General features: G+C 37.1%; 1 protein-coding gene across 7 annotated transcripts in view; it reads right to left on the bottom strand.

The window, feature by feature from the left end:
- Nlgn1 (neuroligin 1) overlaps positions 1 to 26,681 on the bottom strand; it is a 917,175-nt gene that overhangs the window by 696,992 nt on the left and 193,502 nt on the right. For 5 of the 7 annotated variants that reach the window (XM_045130106.1, XM_045130101.1, XM_045130104.1 and 2 more), the window contains 2 exons: positions 16,015 to 16,829; positions 15,497 to 15,556 (listed from right to left, as the gene is read on the bottom strand). In XM_045130106.1, coding sequence (XP_044986041.1) covers positions 15,497 to 15,556; positions 16,015 to 16,507 — 553 coding nt within the window. In that variant the 5' untranslated portion in view covers positions 16,508 to 16,829. The remainder of the gene's footprint in view (positions 1 to 15,496; positions 15,557 to 16,014; positions 16,830 to 26,681) is intronic. The other 2 variants (XM_045130108.1, XM_045130109.1) reach the window with 1 other exon arrangement.

The raw sequence follows: 26,681 nt of genomic DNA, 5'->3' as shown, positions 1-26,681 counted from the left end.
CTACCCAGCCTGCTGTCATCTTTGCCAAAGCCTCCTTGCTCAGTGCCATGAACTTACCCAACCATTTTGCAGTTCTGCTAATTTCTGCTTCAAATGATCTTTCAATTTCGCCATATTTTCATTTCCTCTGTCAGTTTTCGTCACTTCCTATGCAGTCTTCCCTCCTTTTGTCTCTCCCTTTTCCATTTCCTACATACCCTCTGCTGAAACCATAGGTTTTGCCAAAATAAAATAACCTATTTTCCCCAAATCCATCAATACATAAGCAATACATTCTTCGTCTTGAATTTCTAAGTCTTTTGAAATACTGGTGCTGCCAATACTACATTACAGCACCTTAATGCCTGTGATGTACCCAACTGAACTCTCCCTGTTTTCAAAATCTACCTACTGGAAAGCTGTCGCTTTGACACACTAAAGCTCCACATCTCTTATTATTAAAACTCTACCTATGGGGCTGGAGAGATGGCCTGGGTTCAATTCCACAGCACACACATAAAGTCAGATGCACAAAAATGATGCATGCATCCACAGGTTGTTCAAAGCAGCACCAGGCCATGGGTCATTCTCTCCCTCTATCTCTGTCTCTCTCTGTGTCTCTCCTCTCTCTCTCTCCTCTCTCATAAATAAATAAATATTTTTAAAATTCTACCTACCCTTCAAAGTTGAATATTATTTGTTTAAAAATACTCTCTAACTTAACTTACCCCATTCTATTGAGCCCTTTATTTTTTTTATTGAATCTGTAATCTGTATCATTTCCCTCACCAAATATTTCTCTAGTATTACAAAATGCATATGGGATGGTCGATTATGTTTAAATTATATTTTAAGTCCCTGAGAGAAGTCCCAGTTTACCCATGTATGGAACTTCTTTGCAGAGCCTGATTGTGTGATTTAGCACATAGCAAGAAGTCTGCCAGACATAAGTGTTTCCAAAACTGCAGGTTAAATCCAATCAACAGATAGTCTATGAGCTCCTGGCACTCTGAACAGTCATGTTCACTTGTGTCATCACTGATACATAAACTATCCTCCTGCTGCTTCCTTTTGCTGGTTTACACTTGCTTCAGGGAGTCTGCTTTCTTTCCACTTTATGACTTGAGGCTTGCTGTCTATGTCTTTCACCTCAACTTTAATCTTGTCCAATCAAAGGTAGGTTAATGAGTCTTTCTGATCTTCCTGTTACTCTCCCCTGACAGGCCTCTGTCCTGATCATCACACTTATCTATCCCAAGATCTAGTTCCAAAAATAATCAATGAGATAAATGTATTTTATGTGACAGTTATTTTCTGAAATTCACATTATACCCAATATATGCCACATTGAAGTTTTGTTTGGTATTCACCTGTGCCCTTCTTTTGTTTACTGAAGTCTTTTGCCCTTTTGATACACCACTGCTAACATCCTTCTTTTTCTTCCTTTTATTATTTATCAGTCAATAATCTAGCTATCTATCATCTACCTGTCCATTTATCTATGTATTATAGTGCTGTGTATCAAAACCAGCACCTTCTCCAGTTTATTTTTTTTTATTTTTAAAAATATTTTTAGTATTTACTTATTTATTTGTTTATTTATTGTAGAGGCTAGGCAGAAACAGAGAATGGCCACATCAGGGCCTCTAGCCACTGCAAACAAACTCCAGATGTATGTGCCACTTTGGACATCTGGATTTATTTGAGTACTGGGGAACTGAACTCAGGTTACTAGGTTTTCCAGGCAAGTGACTTAACTACTGAACCAACTCTCTAGTTCTATTTTTTTTTTCTTATTCTAATTTAGTCCCTGCCCTGCTTTTCTTTCTGATTCTGCCACAGGACACATGGCTCCTTATGGAAAGCAAGGACAGCAGTCAGAAGGAATGTGCAGTGAGAAGGACAGTGTGGTAAGGAATTCTGGGGTCCTCTGAGGATATATCCTCCCTCCTTCCTCCATAGCAACCAGTCAGTCCTCAAACCCTACCAAGCATCCAGTAAACATCTCATCTTTTACTTTTCTTTCCTCCTTCCCCTCTGGCTACTGCCTTGAGTGAGAGCCTCATTGTCTCTGACACATGCTGTTTCAGTAAATTTCTAATTTATCTCCTGATTATCACCCTTGGATTCCATCATTTATACAGTTACCACAGAGAACTTTCTACAGCGCACATCTGATCATGCCAAGCCTTTATTTAAATCCTTCAATAGTGTTGTATCACATAGAGACTGCAAACGACTCATACACAAAGGCACCAGCCAGCCTAGAGCTGCACTGCCTCTGATCACATGTTGCTTGCTGCCTGGGGAAGCCCTCTCATCTTGTACAACCTCTTGCTCAGCAGATAGGCACCTTCCTCTTGCTTCACAGACCATTTCAAGCATGATTACTATGGCAACAGAATTTCTCATAGGCCCTTGCCCCGCACACAGCTGGCTTTTATCCCTGGGACAGCATCCTACCACATATAAACCTTGCTTACTTCTCTCTTGGCACTGCTAACATTTGTTACACTTCGTGGCCATGAGCAGTCAATGAAGCTGTTTTGACTTCTGGCTCCTTTGCTTTCTGAACGTGCTCATGTTTCACATTGCTACACATTCAGGATATAATAATCATGACTATTTCATAGGTTTCTTTAAGAATGTATTAAATTCATATATGAATCACAAAACAATAATGGTCCATGATAAGTACTGGGCAAGGAGTAGCTATTCTACCTATTATTAAAATCTTCTGATTGATTGTTCTGTGGTGACATGCACCACACCTTGCTATTTCTATCCTGTGTTTTGGACTAGATGCTCAATCAATGTTTGATCATGGAGTGAATAAATGCAATAAAGTAAGAATAAGATGAGACCAAATCTTTCATTTCACAGAAATTACACCATGTCTGTGTATCATTATTACTTTTAAATGTGAAGAGAATTATATTGGTACAATCACAAACACTTATAAAGTTTTAGTTGAAAGTTTAATATAATCATCAACCAGGCACAAATGATTTTCTATTTTACTACCTCTAAGGATTATATGAACATCTTCCAATATTTAGTAGAAGAAAATATGGGGAAAATCAAGAAAAATAATTGGCTGCATCATTTGTGGGGTTCAGTGCAAACTAAAAACCTAGGATCCTTGTTCAAATCAAATGATTAATTCCAAGATGATCACAAGTCTCTTTCACTAAGTCAGACCATTCCAAGCTCAGGAGGTAGTTTGACTGCACAGATTACTGGCCAGAGACCCCACCCTGCCAGTTTCTAATGCTTTCCTTATATGAGCTCAGCAGTGTGTCCCCAAGTACATTGCTCAATAATCTCATAGTGAGGTTGCCTCTTGAATCTATATTGAGTGTTGAGAGGTCAGGATTATAACCCCTTGCCTTCTCACTCTCACATGTTAGGATTCAACCAACCACCCACTAGAAAATCTGCTGGCATCACCATTTTTTCAGTGACCTAAGCTTCCCATTCTGTGCCAGGTCTCATATCCACTATGGTCTTAAACTATGCCTAGAATATTATGAAAAAATGTAAAATCTTGAAATAAGCTTTATTTGTAAAGTGATTTCTGACTTTTCCTGAGAAAACAATACAGAGTGAAGATTCAGGTTCATGCTGAAATAAACCACGAGGGAGTCAAATGGCAAGAATTGAGAGCCTTAGCACAGGCCATGGCTGAGGTACATCATGCTATATAGGAAGTCCCTTTAGGGCTGTGGAGTTGGGTCATTCCATGAAGAGTCTCCTCTGCATGCATGAGGACCTCAGTTCAGATCACAGGACCATGTACAATTCAGACACAGGACATCCATATGCAATCCCAGCACTAGAGAGGCAGAGACAAGGTTTTCCATGGGGCTTGTTGGCCAGTTAGCCTAAACAAATTTATGAGTTTTAGGTTCAGTGAGACCTTGTCTCAAAAAAAAAAAAAAAAAAAAAAAAGGTGGAGCATAATTGAGGAAGAAATCTAACATTGACTTCTGGCCTCCATACATCTGCACACATATGTGTACCAATACAAATGCACTCATACATATAACACACATACAAATATGTAGGTATATAACACACTCATATACACTAAAAAAAGAAGACTAGGAGAAAGTTCCTTCAATAATTTCAGCTTAAGTCTTGGGCCATCTTGTACAGTTTACAGGCCCTGCCTCTGCTATATCCTTAAATAAAATGTCTTCGATGAAATCATGATAAACAACCCTATCACAATTAGATGGTAGAATGAGGTGAAGCAAGAAATAATTAGGAGAGAAGATATATTTGTCAAGGGAGGGACTTTGTAGGTGGGTGATAGGAAACATAAATTCAAATAGAATTTCAGAAGGAAAAAATGGAACATCCAGCCTGAAACAAGAAAGTCATTCACACTGCTTCTGTTACACAAATACATTGCTGGCACCCTCCATTAAAGTATAAATTCAGTGCAGATGCAATAAGGCTGGCACTAACAGGTACAGGCTGGGAGCCAAGAGCCTCTGCTGTTGGCAGTCACTGGGCCCCAAGGGTCCCTGCAATCGAGTCCAGCTTCTATCTGTCAGACATGGAGCTATTGAACACTGTTATTTCTTAGTTAAGGACTTTGGTATTGGCTTTGAAATTTGCTTCATGTGAGAAATGCAATGCCATAAACAAACAGTGATGGCAGAGTAGAAAGTTACAGAGCTTACTATATCTGGCGATGAATGATAGCAGGGACAGCGTTACTCAAATGAACACAATTAGTAGAGGATGAAAGCTCTCCCCGACAAAGTGCATTGTTTCTTAAGGCTTTTTATGTACTCAGCAAATATTTTTGACTCCCTTGTGTGCATTGGTGACATAGCAGTAAACAAGGGAAATGTTCTTCTGGGACAGACAAGCAAAATATACATAAGTGCACAAGAAAACAAGATATTTCATATGGAGATAAAACAACATGATGGCCATAACTCAGGGCATGAAAAAGAATAACTGAGGAAAGGGATTATGTTAGAGTTGTCAGCAAGGGTTTTTGACAGGAGGCATTTGAGCAATACTTAGCCAGATATGAAAAGAGGTAAAGGGCATAGAATAAAGCTAGAGAAACAGTAAGTACAAATGCCCTGAGGTAGAAGGGAGGTGTGGCTATTCCAATGACCAAAAGACCAGAAAGTGGAAAATACAGATGGCAATACATGCTAAGACAACAAAGGTGGACATGAGGACTCTTGTCAGATGTGAGAGACATGTTAAGAAGTTCTCCTTTATTCTAAAAGCAACAGGAAATCCTTCAACGAATTAAGACAAGAGCGATACGATTGATTTCTCAGCATAAAGTCAACATCACCCTTTAGGCTATGTAAGCAACTCCACAAAGAAACAACAGTGGATACAGGAGCAGCTCAGAGGTTAGTATGGTGTTTTAGGCAAGAAATTATGGAAGCTGTAGATAAGGGTGAAGGCATGGAGAAAGGAGGTGGGTGGGCAGTGTCAGCATGTTCTCTGAGAGTCAGGGTGTGCATAGCCTGAACACATATACCTTAGTGGTCCCCTCATGAGTGGTAGGCTGTCCTGATAGCTGTACTGTGTGCAAACACTCACTTTCATAAAAGCTGTCTTCTCTGCCCTCTCAGGTATTTAGGACCAAATATGAAAATTTACACACACACACACACACACACACACACACACACATAGGCACCTCTGGGAAATGTGGATGTAGTTGTTGTGCTTATTATTAACAATACTGATTCTCAATTCCAGCCTTTCAAATTATTGTAAGTGTATAGGGCATATTCTAACCCATAACAGCTGATATCTGCCCCTCAAAGGAAGACAGGGCATGCTTAGGGAACTGTGCTCCAGACGTGAGCCAATGGATATACTCATGACCTCAAAGAGGATGTTGTTATCTCTATGAGACCTGCACAGTATTATGCTCATTAACATTTTAACATAGAGGAATGAGGAGGCTGAAAGGAATGAGACATAAAAATAGAAGAAATACTTGGAAAAAGGATAGTACTCTGTAAAATAAGAGTTGGGGGACAGAAAGAATAACGGTAGGAGAATCAAATTACAGTATGTTCATGTATTAAACTTCTGAATCAAATAGAGCAGTAACCAGAGGCAACCTACATCTGTTGAGAAAAAAGAAGAGGACGTACATACCTGTACCTAAGTTCATACACATTCACATTTATATATGTGATTAGTAATCAAAATATTTTAACATGAAATTATTCATTAAAAATGGTTCCATAAAATCCAATTGTTTTTGAAGGCATGACAATGGTCTTCTTCCTTGAATATGCTGAGCTATTTGATTCAAACACAACAAAGCTCAACACATCTATCTCTTTGTCTGTAACATGGAGCTCTGGCTAAGAGAGGGAGGCACCAAGGGTAGGGAAGTCAGGCACTGCCTAAAAGCACAAATTAGAGATGATGACACCCAAAAGGCAAATAATCAACACAGGAAACCCTCTTATGATTGTCAAAAATTTCACCAAATCATAAACTGAGTCTACAGTAAAATAAACATCCAATAAGATCACGGGTTTTTTTTTGTTTGTTTTTTTTTTTTTTTTTTTTTTTTTTTTTTGCTTGTTTATTTTTTGGTTTTGTTTTCCTTTCAGAATGTCTCTTGCTAAACTGCAAGGGTCAAGAGTCTTCACAAAATAATGATGGGAAAAATGATTCACTCCTTTCTGAGGCAGATGACAGAATATTGTAACCTGTCATACTCCTCTTCCTCCCTTCTCTTCCTTTACCATTCAATTTGAGGGAACTAGGGAAAAAATATTGTGCAAAAGGATTCTCCAAAGGTTTGGAAAAATAGTATGTGAATCTTTGGTAAGAATAACAAGAAGGTGTTTGTCGCATTGCTTTCTAAGACCAGAAGATACTATATCATTTTTTTTTCTAACTCTTCAGAAGAGTTTCCCCTGAAAGCAAAGGAAGAAAGAGACTGAAGGCCTTCATTCTTGAGGCAAGGAACAGACACATAACCATTATTGATTCATCAGATTTTCTACTTTTGAAATTTATATTTATGGTTTCAGGGGCTACAAGTCTTTCTGTTCTGTTAAGACTTATTTTTGTTACTCTTTCAATCAGATTTGTAACATTTTACATGTCTTAGTAAAATTTATTGCCTATAATTAAAATTCTCTCATGTTAACATTACCTAGGTACTAGATAAGAAAGATTACAATAAACAAAGGAACAGATTTTAAACTAAAATATTTTAAACAACTTTGTCCAATTATCCAATTGTAGCAGATGAAACATAATTTAAAATTAATATTACTTCAATTTCACTTGACACAATTTTAACTTTAAGGCCTTATTTGCACATAAGGAACTCTGGATAAGATATTTTAAAGTCATGAAAATTAAAGTATGAATCATTTTGTTTATACAAAGCCAAACACTGGGATATAAAAGAGAGCTTGGAAACTGAGCATGGTGGCGCACAGCTTTAATCACAGCACATGGGAGGCAGAGGTAGGAGGATCTCCATGAGTTCAAGGCCACTCTGAGACTACATAGTGAATTACAGGTCAGCCTGAGCTAGACAGAAATCCTACCTCGAAGAACCAAAAAGATAAGTAAATAAAAAATAAAAGAGAGAGAGAGAGAGAGAACTTGGAAAGAAATGTCATATGATGATAAGTTTTTAAAAAACAAAATACAGAAACTTCTAAGGAATGCTGGAAGAATCAGTGAGCATTGGGGAAGACATTGTGGTAAAGACTGGTAACAGGTAATATGTGGTTTGAACGGGAACCTGGGCATACCTATCAATCTGGTGAGCTTGAAAAAGTTATTTATTCCTGCCAAGCACTGGTTTGTAAGCCTGTATTTTAGGCACAATTTCAACATGGTCCTAAAGTCATTGTGGAGCTATGGAGCATGCACAGTAAGATTGCGCTTGAGGTTCCTTAAGGACTGGAGTCATCTGGAAGCTCAGTATATGACTTAAATGAGTTGTATTGTCAAACATATATTAAAGTTCTAACCTGGTACTGCAGAATGTGACCTCTTTGGAAATAGGGTAGTAACACATGTAATTTCTCAAAATGAGGTAATAGGCTTTATTGCCCACCTGGTTATTAAGAACGGACAATTGGTACAAGAAGAAGGACATGTGATGGAAAAAGATAGTCATCTCTGTGTTAGAGGAGAGACCTAGAACAGATCTCAGAATGGCACAAACCTTGCAGGCACTTTGATCTCACATCTATAACTTCCAAGACTGTAAGAAAAAGGAAAAAATAAACTTCTATTGTTTAAGCCATACCAGTTATGATATGTTTATACAGAAGCCAGGCAAACCAATTCAGTGGCACCCTCATGTAGGGCTTTACAGATGTAATTAAGATGAAGCCATTCTGAATTATAGATGCTTCTCAATCTAATGATTATGATCCTTATATGTATGTCATGTGAAGACACAGAGAGAAGAAAGCTATTTAACTACAAACACAGAAATAGGGGTTGATGTGAGCACATAGAAAGGAATGACTAGCCACCAGAGGCTGGAAGAGGCATGCATACACTTCCAGGGGCCTTGTGGGAGACTATAAGATGACTGACTCCTGGATCTTGTACATCTTTCCTAAGAATTGTAGAAGAACTTAGTCTATGCTGATTTAAGCAACATAGAGTGGGGGTGCTGAGGCAGCCCTGGGAAACAGAAGCCTAACCTGGTGCCTTTCAACTGATGGGAAGACAATGCAGACACAGAACAGTAAGCACTGCACATCTCACTCCTGTGTGCCTTATGAAGAGTTGACCTCAGAGAAGTGGACATTACAATGGTGGTCTCAAGAGGTCAGGGGAAATAGAAGGGAAATAAAACTGGGGAAAGTCAGATTAAGGTGCAGCAAGTTACAGTTGGAGAGGAAAAGTTCTTTTGAGATGCTGCAAAGTATAGTGAGTACAGATAAGAATAATGCCTGTGTATTTCAAAAAAGTGAGAAGAAAGGAATCAGAATGTTTTCATCACAAATAAGTGATTAATGTTTCATGAAACATGTGTTCAACTTGATTTAAACATGCCGTAATGTAAAAACATCAGAACTGAATATAATGCCCCATTAACATGTAATTTTTATTAAGTGATTTATGTATTAATTAAAAATAAATTAAATTAAATGCCAAAAGACATGTGATTAAGAATCATGTTTCCACAGATAGTTTGGAGCTTGAGATTCTTGAACAAACCCAGGATGAGTTTCAGTGGTTATCATGAAGTTAGCCATGTCCTAAATGACTTCAGCATGTACCAGGTAGGAAAAAGGTGTGGAATAGTCATAGTAAATAATATAGAATGACTTACAGCCAAGTTTTCATCGTGATTAAAAAGCTCACAGTTCACTGTCTACGAGAAAGCAGCATGTAAGGGAAACACGATGTCCAGAACAGGCAAAAGGAGAGCCATTTCCACGAGGGTTTTATTTTATAGCATAACTCTTTTTGTGGGTGGCATAAGTCTTATGTGTTTTTAACTTCAATCCCAGTTTCTATGTGGAAAATAAAGTATTTATTCTCTGGAGAAATTGAGTTGGACACTTATAATGGTCTTTTAATCATCTGCTTCAGGAAACACTCTCTACCTGTCAGTAAACGATGGGACAATTGATGCTTTTCTTTTAAAAACTTTACAGCCCTGTAGATCTACTTCACTGTAGAGTTCAGGCTTAAGCTGTTCAGCTTTCAGAAAATTTCACCCACAGCTACTAATTCAAATTGGATTTGATGTCGTTTTCCACTCATCTTCCAACAGCAACTGAACCAGAGGATGTAATCGTTTGAGTGTGGGGCAACTTTTCTTCTCATAAATTTGTCCAAATTTCATTGTCTATTTTAGCTGGCATTCCAAATGTACACTTTCAAACTGTTTTGGTTGTTTTCTTTGAATGCCTTCTTCCTAAACTAGTATAGAAGAATATTAATTCTCTTTGCATGCCCTTCACTATTACATATCACTTAAATATTTTTTTAAAAGTCAGAAGATGGATTCCACTATTGCTTTTACATTGCACCCATGTCCATATGCTCCCTTAGTGAGTATGTGTGTGCGTCTATGTGCATTCATATATATGTGGGAGGACGTTGTATGTGGAAAATGTTCATGCACATGTATGTGTATGTATTTGGAGGCCAGAGGCAGAGTCTGATATGAGGTTTCCTCCTTTTTTAAAACAGGTTCTTTTACTAAACCTATTGCTCATTAACTGAGTGAGTGAGGGTAGTTATCCTGTAAGCCTTAGGAATCTGCCTGCTTCCACCTTCCCAGTGTTGAAATTGCAGCCACTATGCCCAGTTTTACATGGGTGCTGAAGATCCAAATTCAGGTCCTCCTGCTGGTGCAGCAAACAATTTACAGATGAAACCATCTCCCCAGTCCTATTGTGTCAGTTTCTAATAATGTCCAGACATTCTGAATCTCATATACTATTCTCTTAACTGTATTCTTAAATTTGCAAGATACATCTGCATCTTAATGTTTTAATGCTGCAGCTCTTCTTTAAGCTCTTTCCCTGGTATCTGCCTCTTCTACTTTAGGTCTTTGCTCAAATAAGGATCACTTCTACCAATACTTGTCACAGCCACAGTCTTCATTCTCCACATTCTGTTACTGTTTCCCTCCTCACACATTCTGATTTATTTGTGGCATTTCCATTTTATAATTTTCCTTCACATATTCTGTCATGACCTTTAGGAATGAAAGAACTGTTTTTTGTTTCTGTTTACCAATGCATCCATTGTGCTTAGTACAATAATTTCTACAGGCTCCACAATCAATAAATGTACTTTAAAATGAATTATAACTATATGAGTCCAAAAAAGAACATTCTGGAATTATGTTTTGTTTTGTTTTAAATCCAGAACACAACAACTATGGTAAGAGACATGATATATATATATATATGGAGAAATCAGCCACCATGTTAAACAACCAAATAAACCCTAAATTTACTCAAAACACTCTTTCTAAAAGTATTTTAGTTATTTATTTGAGAGAGAGAGAGAGGCAAATTGGAAGAGAGGGGGAGACAGAGAGAGAGAGAGAGAGAGAGAGAGAGAGAGAGAGAGAATAGGTGCAGCAGGGCCTCTAGCCCCTGAAAAAGAACTCTATAACCATGTACCACCTTGTAGATCTGGCTTTACATGGTTACTAGGGAATCAAAACTGGGTCCTTTGGCTTTGCAAGCAAGAGCCTCAATCATTGAGACATCATCTTTCCAGCCCAGCTCAAAACATACCTGAATGAATTCAAGAGCACCTGAAGTGAAGACTGCTAAGCACAGTAGTCCAAATACTTTTGGAAATCAGGAACATAATCAAGCAGTAAGGAACTGCACCAGAGCTCTCTATAAAACTGGTTGTGCAGTAAAATTAGAGTAAATGAAAAAGTGGGCTAGTAAAATCTCATAACTCTGAAGATGAAAATGACTTCTGTACCCATCTCAGAAGGACTATACACGTAATAAATAGTTGGAGGAAAACAAACCCACACAGCCATTAAGTATGTAGGAGTCAATCAATCTGTTTGTGTATTCTTTTGGTCCCTTGTTCCTCCTTCTTATGTTTACTGCCTAATATTTGACCACCTCACTATTTGTTAACAAGCCCCAAAGGCAGCAACCTGGAGGAACAGAGGGAAACATAAGCAAGTGAAAGCTACCACTTTACAGAGCCAGCAGGAGCATGCTGGGACCATCACTCGGATAGTAAGAAAATATGTTTGAATCTGTCTGGAAATGTATCAATATGTAGAAACAAAAGAACTGAAGGCAATCTTGAATATAGGGATAGAGGGAAGGAGAAAAAGAGGGAGAGAGTGAGAGAGAGAGTGAATAACAGGATGGAAAAGTAGGGAAAGAGAGAGGATATAAAGAATTAAAAGTGAAGGAAAGGGAAGTGAAGGAGAGAAAGAATTGAGAGATTCATGGATCTGCTATAGGATCTCATATAGGGATATGTAACATGATGGAAACCTACATAATTTGGGTAAGAATTTAGACCACATGTCTCTGTCCTTACTAAGAGTAGAAACTGGATCCAAGAACAAAATACTCAAAGCCTACTTATATTTTATAATATATTTTTCTCATAAAATTGTTATGTTGAATAAAGTGGTAAGTTATGTGAAACACTTAATATATGAAAGCAAATGTTCTCTATGTCCATAGCTTTTCTTCTATCATATTATATATTTGTCCAAGTGTTGATAGTCATCTCATTTTAAGCATTCTGTCTTATTTTCAATTATGAAAAGATAAACCCCTGAACAAATATCTAGAACTTAATTGACATATGGATAGCACTATCATGGGAAACATATAGAGATAGGTTAAAATATGCAACTGGGGCCTGTTTTAAAACAAGATGCAGCCTATTGGTTAAAAATGTGTTTTGAGAATGCAAGTGCACAGGAAATCTTTATAAAATGTCTGTTTAAAAATTATGACATGGCAGTTCTAAGATGGAAGGAAATATTTTTACCTTTTGTACAGATCAATGTGCAGAAATGTTCTTTGCAAAATGATATGAATGTAGTTTTCAAGGAGAAGAAGAATCCTCATCTGCCTCACCCATTGCTGACTCTCTTGAATACTACATGGTTTATAATTGGCAGTTAAGAAATAGCTCCCAGGGATTACTGTGGGCACAGACTATAGTGTGTTTGGCATAGGAACAGAGCCCATCTGCCTCTACAAGTGACTGCATACATTTAATAGGAAAAGGTAAATAATGATAAGCTAAAATTTTATTAGCATCTGGACAAGGGTCAGTTCAATTATTCTCATGGTTTTGAAACACCATTTTAAAGCCTATGGAATTCTGCTGAAAAATTCCTGATCCATATGCAGATTATATTAGTCTATGCATGAATAGATATAAATAACAAATAATTTTTGAAACAAGATAAAGTGTATTTCTCTTTTCCCTTCCTTCCTTCCTTCCTTTCTTTCTTCCTTCCTTCCTTTATTTATTTATTTATTTTTTGAGACAAGATCCTTAAAGCCCAGGTTAGTCTTAAATTCATTATTTAACCAAGGTTAACCTTGAACTTCTAATTGTCCTCCCACATGCTAAGATTAAAAGTATGCACTACTTAAAGAAATATTAAGAAAGAAAGAGAGAGAGAAAGAAGGAAGGAAAGAAGGAAGGAAGGATAGAAAGAGGAAGGAAGGAAGGAAGGAAGGAAGGAAGGAAGGAAGGAAGGAAGGAAGGAAGGAAGGAAAGAAAGTGGGAGCTATAGAAATTGCTTAGTGGTTAAGGTGCTTGCCAACAAAGCCAATGGACCCAGATTCAATTCCCCAGGACCTACATAAGCCAGATGCACAAGGGGAGCACACATCTAGAGTTCGTTTACAGCAGCTGGAGGCCCTGGCATGCCCATTTTCTCTCTCTCTCTCTCTCTCTCTCTCTCTCTCCCTCCCTCCCTCCCTCCTTGCCTATTTCTCTCTCTCTCTCAAATAAAGAAAAAATTTAAAAAGAAAGAAAAACGTATGAGCTACTAAACCCACACCAAAATAGACATATCTTCATAGAGAAGAAAAATGAAGTTAAGAGTTTGGGGAATTTTTCTCTGACTTGAAACAATAACCATTCCCAAACTTTAGCTTTTATTTGTTTAAATAACTATTTGTATTAAAATTATAATTAAATTATTCATTCTTCAAATTTGGGGATAATATACAAACATAATAAGGAACAGAGCTTCAATAATAATGAGAATAATAATAATAATAATAGGATATGTTGTTTCAAAACTAAATAACTATAAATAGTGTTTACCAGCATGATATTTTTAAATACTATATAGTCCAGTGACCATCTGTACATGTTGTCCCACTCTATAAATTTGTACAAAGATGGCCAGAGTATATAACTCTTGACCAAATTCACTACAGAGAAAGCAGAACCTACAAGGCAAAGAATCATAAAAAATAAATGTCTAATAAGCCCTTTTATTTCTAACTCTGCATGAGAAGAAAGGTCACTTTCTAACTTAGTATTTTACCTTTTGGCGCCCTCCTCTTTTCCCTAATCACACACAATTTTATACATTATGCTCTATTTATGCATTCTTCAATAGCATCTTTATTTATGACTTTGTGAATCCACAGTTTTGTGATAGGAGGCAAAAGTCACTTAGCTAATTACACATGCTTGATAAGTTGCATAATAAGAGCATTGTGCATTAGGTGAAGGCATTTAAATTACTGCAGTTATTCTCATTTGAGAAAAACAAGAGACTTTTTTAAAAGTTGTTTAAACCACCCTGCTGTCTCCATCTTAAGTATAGTGTGCCTTTAGCCTTTAATCAAAACTATGTCAGTAATTTAAAAAACAAAAGTTGAGTTCCATTTTACCCATTACCAATGAAATAAGAGCAAAAAAAAAAAGAGTCCACTAAATGCAAATACTTCTGATCCATAGTTGAGAATGTTGTTATATGTGGTGCCTTCCATATAATGTAATCCCATAAAACAGAACAGTTTAGACACTCCCTTCCCCACAAAGAAGCTATAATGAAAGCTGACTTGGCCTAGCCAGAAGATTAGAAGTGCATAGAGAAATGGAGTGTGCATACTAGAATATTAATATGACTTCTGTAGGAAGATTGGAAATTCTACAAAGTTATGAATAAGGTCAAAATAACACTTAGAAAATTTACTGCCATAGAAAATCACACTCTCCTTTGAGTGATTTACTGAATGTTACATAAAATGGAGTGTGGACAAGCTGTACTCAAATGCAAGCTTGCAGCTGTCAGAGTCTACATTTGCTCAATCTGGCTAGAGGATGATTTGAAGGTTGATTTAATTGTAGCTTCTGAATCATGCTCTTCCCCATGTTTTAAATTGTTTAACATAAATACAAAAATGTTAAAGTCACTTTAAGACTGTAAATATTTAGTATAAGGAATAAAAACCTCATTCTCATCAGGAGGAGTAACTGAACATGAAAAGGCCTTCATGGGAAGAAATACCATTACATAATAATGGTAACTGCTCAATAATTATGGAAAATATACTGTTTCAATGAGAAAACACCTAAGGTGTTTGGGAGGAGCTCAGAATAAGCCAACATAAAGTGAGGTTTGTGCATGCACACCTCATCCGAAGTAGAATACACACATCTGTTCAGGAAGTCCAGAGGTCAACACTGACCAGCTAGTGAGACATGAGACAACGTTGCTTGGGTTCCTTATAGCCAACATAACAACCTAAGTATCTTTTACTCTAAGAGCCAAATTCAGGCAGACAGTCAGCTTTGGAAGATGCTACCAGTAAGAGAATACAAGGTACCACTAATGAGGTTTTGTCTGTTACCTACAGAGCTAGTGTTCTCCTGACCCTTCTTCCAATCTGCAGCAAACTTCAGCAGATGTCCAGGTATCACCTAACACTCACTTCCCAGGATCAGCAAGTCACCCTTAGGGAGAGTTTCTTGTTTTTCCTCTATAAGCTTTTGAGCCCATTGTTTTCATTGTCACTTTTATACATACCTCCTTTTCTACATATTTTCTTGCCGGGTTTTCTGGCACATTCCTTGGATATTCTTTTTACTGAAAAATGAATAGAAGACTAGAAAATAACATGGCGCTCCATCACAGACCGCCGGAACATGCAATACCACTATCTATCTTAAGACACTCTTGCATTTACTGAGTGTTAAAGATTCCCCAATTTGTTGAGCCTGCACATGCAATGAGAACATGTTGATGCATCTTCTCAGAAGTCATTTGGTAGGAAATGGAAACTAGGAGCCCATTTCTACCTAAATATACGTGCTGTGGAAGGAAAAAAAATGAGTAGGCACAGAAAAAAATATAAGAAGAGATACACTAACACACATAAACAAAAAGCGGCATGCAAGCATGTAAAGTATGTCTACATGCCAACAGGAAAAGCCATGCATACTGCTAGTACATATGAATTAATATTGTTAGAACTTAGAATAAAATATATATGATGTATGTATATATATAAATACATCTCCCTGTTTCTTCTTTAATGAACTCACCATCCTCAGTTGGGACATATATGTTTAAATAAAGGCAGTCTTCACTCTGGTCTTGTACATATGATGAAACCACATCCAAGTTATTAGTAAACCACACAGGAAGCATGACTTCTGGCAATCTGCCATCAATGATATTCTGGGGACACACAGGAGCAAATTGAGTGGCGTTCCTGATATCAGACCAGGGAGATGGTGGTTCTGGAGGCTGAAAGCGGTGTTCCCCTGTTGGTGGGGCTGCATACGGGACTCCAAGAAACTGAATAACAGGCCCCAAAATTTCATTATTGAGTTCTTTCTTAATCCCTCTGATCTTGCCAAAGTTAGTAGTCACCAGTGGGTCTACATCATCCAATTTTTGAGAGAGCACATGGACAGTCTGAAGCAAAATCCCCAACAAGCACAGAGTCAATGAGGAACCCCATCCCCTGTGTACCAAGCATGCCATCATGGCTCTCCAAGCATAATTCATCCACATGCATCTGAGCAGTGCCATGATCCCACATCAGTTGTCCACTTGTCTGGTTCAGTGAGGCAAATCTATTTATATCCACTCAAGAAAAAAATTGAATGATAGTGAAATATGCTTTAGATTTCTCAGAAGAGAAACTTGTCAAGAAAAGCTCAGCACACTGTTCATGCAGAAAGTATTTCCCATTGATTTCACATGCGCTGAAACTGCATCTTCAATCATCACTATTTATCAGGCCATATCCTATTGACCATCTTGTTTTCCATAGTAGCGATGTGGTGAGAGTGGCCATTGACTGTGGATGTCCTTCTTAAAAATCAAATCCAGTTAGCTTCAGGTCTATATCCTAGAGAAAATGGAAATAAATCATTAGTAAGAACAAGCTCACATAGACAGAGTGATAACTGGATATTTTACAAGCTATAGAAATTACATTAGTCAGGCTGGAGAGATGGATTAGCAGTTAAGGTACTTGCCTACAAAGCCAAGGACCCAGGATCAATTCCTCAGTATCCATGTAAGCCAGATGCAAAAGGTGGCACAAGCATCTGGAGATCATTTGCAGTGGCTAGAGGTCCAGGCACACCCATTCTTTCTCTCTCTCTCTCTCCCCCCCTCTCTCTCAAATAAATAAATAAATTTCTTAAAAATACATTATTAGGGGCTAAAATAAAATAAGTTGAATACTACCATGGGAAAATTATAGTTCGAGGTGAAGTGATGGATGAAATAGCTTATTATTAGGTTATTAAAAACTTGCCTGCTGACTTTATGTTTATATAAGTAGATGTAGGCCTTGGCAAAATATACAGTTTAGGAGCATTTCATGGTTAAGGTGCTTTTAAAATGCTGCAGGTTATATGAAATTTCATCATTATTGATGGTCCAATAATTTCAAGTAACTACCGAATTAACAAAGGTACTCATAAATAGAATCTGATTGAAGAAATCCTTTAAACCATTTGTGGTATATTAATGGAATTTAACTATGTCAGAATATTGTACGGATTGCAAAACAAATAAATGCAGCTCCCAATCCCCTGCTACAAAGAAATCAGAGATAACACCAGAAGAAAAAAAACTCATGTGAATTCAGCTCTGGTTATTTTAGTACCATTACCTCATAATGTTGATTTCCTTGCTAGCTATTAAAAGTTATCAGAAAATATTGGATACAGATATCCTACATGAAATTTAAAACACAAGATTTTAGCAGAGAATATAGCAAGAGACATTTTGAAAGAGTGAAAGAAATTGGCATCATCTTTTGCAGACCAGTTATTTAACCATCTATCTATATGTTTGAGTTTACAATAAATCTTCAATGTGTAAATGAAATTCTGAGTCAAAGTCAATATATTTTAAATTACAAATTATGTTCTCTCTGTCAGAGATCAAAGGAAGAAAACAAAAAGGGGGGGGGAGTATGGTAATTTAAAAGAACAATCATACCCAATCAAGGTATCTTGCATATTAAAACTAATCAAACATATAACACTGTTTACTTGCTGCAACTTACAGTGAATGAGAACAAGCTCTAACATGGAATGCAATGTGATTCGTAGGGTAAGCTGCCACACACTGTCAAATGGCATACAACTCATACAACAATAAAAGTGTCTTTTCTTATCTGAGACACCTTTTAATGTGCTTGCTTAGAAAATAATAATATTAATGTGTATTATCAATGATCCTATCCTGCCATGTCACAGAAAGATCCCCAGAAGTGCCAGTAGCAAAGTGACAGTGCCCTGACTTGCTGTTACTACAAAGAAGAAAAGATTGTGAAAACTATATAGGCCAGCAGGAGATTTCATTCTGGCCTGGTGTTCCTTTAGCTCTGAACAATCCATCACAGGAAGAAATAAGAAGATCAATGTCTTTCTTCCAGAGTACTTCAGCTTGTGTTAATTCTCCAGCTATTGCTGTGAAAGCACATTAACATACAAAAGATAAGCTCAGACTCTTCCTCCCCATGCCCCAGGAGTCCAGAGCTGATGGAAGATTTACAACTCTTACTCTGTAAAACCTACATTGTGCTCAAGCTCCTGCAGACAGGACAGGTCTCCTCAGCACTGAGTATTTCCTGTTTACCTTTTGGAGTTCAAAAGGTTTTGTTTACCTACTTACAACACAGAACTTGTGTGGAGGCCTGGGAAGCCTCCAGTGCTAGTTTTAATCCAGCCTAAATTTTAAAAACAGTGATTTTCACACAATCCATAATGTCACACTCCTTTTATATTCACAAATCCTTAACTATGTATAAGACAAAAATAATACTTAGTTTCCATGATGTGCTGTTTTAACAGAACTTGGGAAGTATTAGAATTCTGTATAGTATAGTGGATTTTCAAATTTCAACGACTAGCTTCTGAGGTTCCAAAAACACCCCATGTCATGTGTGTGCATGTGTGTGTACATACTGGAAATTGACCATAAAAGATTTTTTTTCCAGGAAATATTATTATAGTAATAACAGTCATTCCAGTTGAAAACATACTGAAATAATTACTAAAATACTAAATATTTAATACAAAATATTACTAAAAACTTAAAAGATATATGCCTAAACATAATGTGTTTCAAGTCTGTTGCAGAGTTTTTAATCCATACTTATTGATGCTTCCTAAGTGTATGCAAAATTCTTAGTTTTAATGCATGTTCATGTTATTTACAGGAATCTTATGAATCAGATTCAACAGTTATCCTTCTAGCTCATGAGCGACTGCAGCTCAAAGAAGTTAAATATGCTGGCCAAGGTCTCTCATCCAATCAACAGCAGATGGAGAGCCCATGACTATCTAAAGGCCAACAAAATGACCACTTCCAACCTCAGTCCTTAACTCACAATGATCACAAAAAATTCTATATTAATATAGTTAAAATTACATGACAAAAGTGTGGCATATATTTTAGATTCCTTTAGAGTCTAGTAGATAAAAGTTTTACAGAAATGATTTTTTTAAATATTTTTATTTTTTTATTTGAAAGAAAAAGAGAGGAATGGGCACACCAGGGCCTCCTGTCACTGCAAGTTATCTCCAGAGGAACACAATGTTTTATGCCCGGGGGAATAAAATCCAGGCCATCAGGCTTTGCAAGTGAGTACATTGAACTACTAAGCCATCTCCCCAGCCCTGGGAAAAATGATTTCAAATTGTATGCCTATATTTCTTGAAAGTTAGGTTTTCTTTTGTTCTTTTTATAATCTGTTTAATTTGACATTTGAATGCAGTCATGTCTAGCTGATTATACATGATGGTGTTGAAACAATGATTTGGGTAGGGACTTGTTTATATATTGGTAACAAAAATGATAAGCCTTAAATTCATAACAACCTAAGTGTCTGTAAGTAGACAATTGTAACTGAATCATGAAATATTTACAAATCAAAATCCCATATGGTGTTGAAACTAAAGAATTGAGACATAAAATACTAGTAACAATATACCTCACAATTATTAAAAATATTAAGTTGCAGAAGGCTATATTCAGTAAGGTGTTATTTAAAAAAAGAGTATGCAAAGCAATCCTATTTATTATTCATAGATATGTAAATATGTAATAACAGAGAAGTTTTCAACCTTCAGTAAGGAGAGAATGAAATTAAGTCTAGTAATTAACTAATTGACACCTGAGATGGATAACCTGTTGTGAGTCTTTAAAAGGCCATTGATTAATTACAGCAAGTTTGACAAATTTGCAATTTTTAATAGTGTTGGATGAGATACACAGACACAACATACATCTTTATTATGAATGCTCTGTGTTTTCTGTATATTTTTTTATTTTAAACATTTTTTATTAATTTGAGAGAGAGAGAGAAGGAGGCAGAGAGAGAGAGAGAGAGAGAGAGAGAATGGGTATGACAGGGTCTCTAGCCATTGCAAATGAACTCCAGATGCATATGCCATCTTGTGCATCTGGCTTACATGGATCCTGGGGAATTGAACTGAGGTCCTTAGGCTTTGCAGGCAAATGCCTTAAACACTAAGCCATCTCTCCAGTGCTTCTGTATATTTTAAATAAATATATAAAACCAATGGGATCAAATACATAAAAGGAGGGCTGGAAAGATGACTTAGTAGTTAAGCGCTTGCCTGTGAAGTTTGAGGACCCCGGTTCAAGGATCAATTCCCCAGGACCAACGTTATCCAGATGCACAAGGGGCAGCACACAACTGGAGTTTGTTTGCAGTGGCTAGAAGCCCCGGTAAACCCACTCTCTCTATATACATGCCTTTCCCTGTCTGTCTTTTGCTTTCAAACAAATAAACAAAAATTTAAAAAATAAAACGCTAAAGGAGGGCTGGAGAGATGGCTTAGTAATTCAGGTGCTTGCCTGCGAAGCCTAAAATCTTATGTTCGAATCCCCAGGTCCCATGTAGCCAGAAGCACAGTGATGCCAGAGCAAAATTTGTCACACATGTGCACAAGGAGGCACATTGATCTGGAGTTCGTTTTCAACAGCTGAAGGTCCTGGCATGCCCATTCTCTCCCTCTCTCTATCTGTATCTCTGCCTCTTTCTCTCTATCTCAAAATAAATAATAAAAAAATAAAATTTAGAAATGCCAAAGGAATGTGCTCAACATACAACACATACTTGCATTAAAATATCCTAAGAAACACAGAAACACAGTTCTTTACACAATATAGACAATGAAAATGAAAAGCAAACCAAACAAATGCCCACCCAACCAGACAAGTCATATATTATCAGCTGATTCATCAGCCTGAATGGGACTGGCGACCCCAACTCCTCAGTTCATGGAAGACCCAACACATAGATTCTACTATTTCTCATCTTGAGGTAAAGTATCTATGCCCTCATTAAGACAATAAAATAATATTAAATAGTATTTAAGAGAGTATCTAAATGTTAATATCTGTCATTAGTTCATTAAATTAACTGGTCCATCAACAATTTTGGTCCTTGATTACCCAGGTTTGATACAAAATAGAGCTGGTTAGGATATTAGATCATCATAGTAAGTAACTACATTCATCTATTCTTTCATTAACTCAACAAATATCTGTGGGAACTTGCAATTGTACAAACTAATGTGCTAAATGTTAAGGGAGAATTTTAAGACAATCTATTTTTTATTCACAAGTTGCTTACATTATTATAAAAGAATAACTCATATAAACAGATCATTATATAAGATGAAACGTGATAAATATCCAACAAAGGCATGAAGGACAGGGGCAGGAGACTCCACCAAACAGTAGCCAACTTCTAATGTTATATAGACTTTTTATTTCTTTATATAGACTTTTTATTTCTTTTATAAATATTAGGTCTTTAGTATCTACCTTACTATGCTTTCAGAAATTATGTTGTTACTGAACTGAGATACCCTCTACTGAATTTTCAAGGGTTTTTGATATGTGTCTTACATGGGTCCTGGGGAATTGAATTTGAGTCCTTTGGCTTTGCAGGCAAGCACCTTAATGACTAAGCAATGCCTCCAGCCCAATATATATCTATATATCTATATATCTGTATATCTATATATCTATAAATCTATATAGCTATATATCTACATATCTACATATCTACCTCTCTCTCTCTCTCTCTCTCCATATATATATATATACACACACACACACATATCTTTTACACTGGAAGCATGGGTAGATCACAATTTGTCTAAATTGAGTCATTCACACTATATACATGGGGCACTTAATGATGACACTTTGCCAGTGCTATGCCATACACAGGTGAACTCTGAAACTCACAGTAATATGTTTCTATGAAGTCTTCATTAGTACTAACTTAAGGAACACAGTTACATTGCTCACACAGGGATATGTATGTGTATGAACACAAACTTATATGCATATATATGTATATTATATGAATTTTAGATTATATACTTAAACTAATCTCATGCTAGTTGATTCTACTATATCATGGTTCAGCACTTATTAATTATGAATTTGGCTGTATGAACGTATAGCAGGTTGGTCATATTCCCTTTAGGTTATACTGTTGCATCCTCTCTCTCTGGCCTCCATTCCACTGAGTGTTCTACTCATCAGGGTTATCAGTATTCACTATGGTTCATGAATGCATCATCAACTGTAGTTTATAATTCAGGAAACAAGGTCCTGAAGTGTTAAGTGTCAGAAGCCAGTCAGCCATCAGATTAAGGGTTCAGACTTCCTCTACCAAACCCCAATGCAGAGTTCCTTGAACTGCAGACCACAACCTCATCATTTCTGCTCTCTGCTCCTCATGGTGAATCAAGAAGGCAGAGTTCAGCCTTGTATCTATCTGAGTAATCACACTATTTTGATTTTAGATTTTTCAACTGAAATTTGTTGAATAGGCAAATGTGAGAACATAGAAAACAGGAGCATTGGGGATCAGTTGTATTAAACAAAGATAAACAATATTTTTTTTTTCTGATTCTGAGATGTTTAGAGGCAAGACACATCAGGCTGTCAGCAATGTTTAGTGATAATAATTGGATTTAGTAATGAAAATCTAAGTGGTTATTTAATTTAATAACTATTTCAGTGATACATGGTGGGTTTTGATAGCCAAGTTCAGCCACAAAGCTGGAAAGTTGTTGGGTAACCAGTTCACTGCAGGAAAGCTTGGCCTCTAGCAAAACTTGACTTCCTGTGTCCACATGCTTTTCTCACATGCTGGTGGTGGTTCAAGGCCTGGGTAATCCTGTGTGAGCCAGCAAGTGGAAGGACAGTGAAACCTGAAGGTGAGAATCTTACATATAATGTCATCTTTTTCCTGGCGATGCTGTACTGTACTCTTTACCTGTGCTAAATTGTACACTAATTATCAGCTGAGTTCCTTAACAACCAAACACTGGAAGGAACTAACATATAACCAACTTTCATCCTAAATTCCCCCAAAATGAAAAAAAAAAAATCCTAAACAAACAAATGCAACTGACTGAATGTTGGAGGCATTAATGTAAGAGACTGATCTACCTCCACCTCCACCTAGCAGAGCTTGAATCTGGAGGGTGGGGCATAAAATGAACCTCTGAGATTGAATATAATTATTGGAGACGCTTCATGGTCGTAGGTGGGACCCCAAGGAATACACATATTGCAGGGACTGTAGGAGTGATTCATTGTGAATATTTGGTTCTCACAGTCCCTGGGAGTAGTCAGAATACAATTAATTCTGTGTAGGTTATTCCGTCCCTAAAGTTCCACATGGGATCTGCAATTCTCCCATTCCTTTACAGTAATTGTTCCCACTAAGACATCCCAGTAGCCTCTGTGCAGATAATATGCTCTCTCAAATTCTTGGTATATACCTCTCCTGCTGGAAAACATGTACTACACAAAGTAAAGAAAAGAGAAGGGCACGGTCTCATTGAGCGAGAACAGAGTCAATGAGAATGAGCACCATGATGCTGGACAGGCAGGAGAAAGCCAAAGCAAGCAAGCCCTTCATTCAAAGGCTAGAGTGCCTGGATTTTATTTACTGTGTGATGAACATGCCTATTAGGGAGGTATATAGTCAAATTTATTTACAGAAAAATTAAAATGGCAGTGCTATGAAGCAGGGATTCTCAAGGCAGGGTACCTACATTGTGACCCAAGACCACTAGATGAGAAAAGAGAAGAAACTGTGTGTGTGTGTGTGTGTAACATTTGTACACATAATAAAAAGAGAAAGAAATTAAGCCTTGCTAATATGTATACATAATTTATACCCAGCATCTAAACACGGTGATGTGACACATAAAACATCGGATATGTTCCTTGGAAGGTGGGTGGTTCTATACTAGTCAGCAAAGATATTGTTCATATTTTCATTTTTAGTATGCATTAGATGTATTGGAGTTTACATCACTGAATAAATTGAGTTATGTATTTTTCATCAAGTTGAACTTGATGCAGCTCTTGCAAGATGGACTACTGGTTTAAGCTTATCCTGCAAGATAAATGTAGATTGAAAAGAATAGTACTCATGCTGTAATGAGTATATAAAAAGATCAGGAAAACATGAGAAATACAGTTGTTCCTGGTTTTACTACAAGCTCCTCTTTAGCTATACAGCAAGATTAAAAACAACACATACTTAATAAAACATAATAACAAGTCAGAAAAAAATAAAACCATGAATATGGAACATTAACTATGGATTTATATAATGTTTCATTAGCTGTGGGTTGTGCCATAAGAATTCCTGGGCCCTAAAATATTAACAAATGATACCATAATGACTTATAAGGTTTTTAAAAAGTCTTTCTTATCTTGTTAATGTCACTTTTAGGAATGTTTTCCAGTCTTGTGATATAGATATTTGAGGATAGACATATATATGTCATATAAACATTTGAGCATTTGTCAAAATTAAAAATTGCATAATCACAAAGTTTGAGGACCAGACTTGGTTAATAGATGGATTGATGTGGAGAAAACAGGTGCAAGTTGAAGTTTGTATTCAATGTGAAGTATCAGCTGGGCTCATCCACATTTCTGTGAAAATGCCAAGAAAGTCCTCAAATCCTGATGATCACCAACTAACTATTTGCCAAGCCCTTACCAAAGCTTTTAAGCGATCATGCCACTTAGTCCTCACAGCAGATTTATAAACTAGTAAGGACTCTTATTTAAGATCAGAGAAATGAAGCTTTAATTGATTACATAACTCCCGGGAGGACATGATTCCAAGAAAAGATAGATTTAGAAACCAAACCTAGGACTTCCCTACTGCAAACATATGTCCTGAACAGTTATGATCCAGGACACGCAGTGGTGCCCCCCAGGGAGATCAATTTAGTAAAGCCATATGCTCTCTAAGGTGACGAAGGGGTACGGTGGGACACGCAGGACATTGACAGGAGGGAATTCAAAATGCTGCTCATCAGCATGCTGGGGTTAATTAATAGGCATAATTAGCAACACTTCCAGACAGTGTGGTATTGGAAGTATTTCCAGAAGCATTCTGTAGCTAACAGCAGAAATAGGTGATAAAAGTCAGGATTGGGAATAATGAAAGAAAGAATGGTAGAATTGTAAAGTGGCAACAAGGACAAGAAGGAGAATTTTAGTGCCAAGGAGATTATCTGAATCATGGCGTGTGTGGAGAGAGGCTGCACCAGAAGTGTGTCAGAAAGAAACAACAGACTGAATTAGATCCAAGGGAAACAAAAAGTATGCATTCTGAGGTGGAAATACCAAAGCCTATGACTTTCATTATGGACAAGTTCAAGAGGAACACAATAGACAAAGCTGAGAACATGAACATGTAGCTAGTTGGAGTGCTGCACATCTATGACCCAGCACTTAAGAAACCGAGCCAGGAGGATCAGCAGTGTCAGGTCATCATCCTTGGCTGCATAGTGACTTTGAGGCCAACCTGGGATACATGAGAACATGCCTCAAAAACTAAAGGACTAAAACAGAAAGACAGAGAGAGAGAGAGAGAGAGAGAGAGAGAGAGAGAGAGGTGCAAAAGAATGATATGGAATCAAGTGACTCATTCATGACCATAGATTAATGGCATAAAATCCACTGTATTACCTCACTTAACACTCTCTGAAGTACCATGGCATAGAGATCATTATTATCTCCCTAGAACATATTATTGTAAAAAAGTCAGAAACCCAAAGTTACTGGAACATTCTATTCTTCAAGAGCAAGTTTTGCTCTTGTTGTTGTTTTGAGGCAAGCCCAATAGACTGCCTTTTTTTTGTTTAATATGAGAGTTAGTAAGAGAGAGAGAACTGGCACTCCAGGATCACCAGGCATGTGTGTCCCCTTGTGTGCATGTGTGACCATGGGTCCTTGCGTCACTGTGCATCTGGCCTACGTGGGACCTGGGGAGTTGAACATGAGCCCTTAGGCAAGCGCCTTAACTGCTAAGCCATCTCTCCAGCCCAAGATTGTGTTTTGCGGATAGAACAAACTTCATTGAGTTCAAATGGAAGGATTAACAAGCACTAATGATAAAATTCACTTTTCTCTCAGATTTGCCCAAAGTCACCTTTGGGAAAAAGAGTGGCAGACCTCACTACTTCCAGGGTTGTATTTCCTTCTTTCACCCTCTGCAGAAAACTTTAGTTCTATTTTTTCCTTCTTTCCTAGGCTATCTCCCCTGAAGATCTCCCACTCCAGTAATGTAAGAAAACAACAGAGAAAATTGAATATTAAGGGGGTAGAAAGCAAAGAAAAATGACAGTAATGGGATAAACAATTTACTAAC

Source organism: Jaculus jaculus, chromosome 11 (assembly GCF_020740685.1).
Source record: "Jaculus jaculus isolate mJacJac1 chromosome 11, mJacJac1.mat.Y.cur, whole genome shotgun sequence".
In the NCBI taxonomy this organism is placed as follows: Eukaryota; Metazoa; Chordata; class Mammalia; order Rodentia; family Dipodidae; genus Jaculus; species Jaculus jaculus.
Note: the sequence above shows the minus strand (reverse complement) of the source record. Positions and strands in the feature narration are given on the sequence as shown.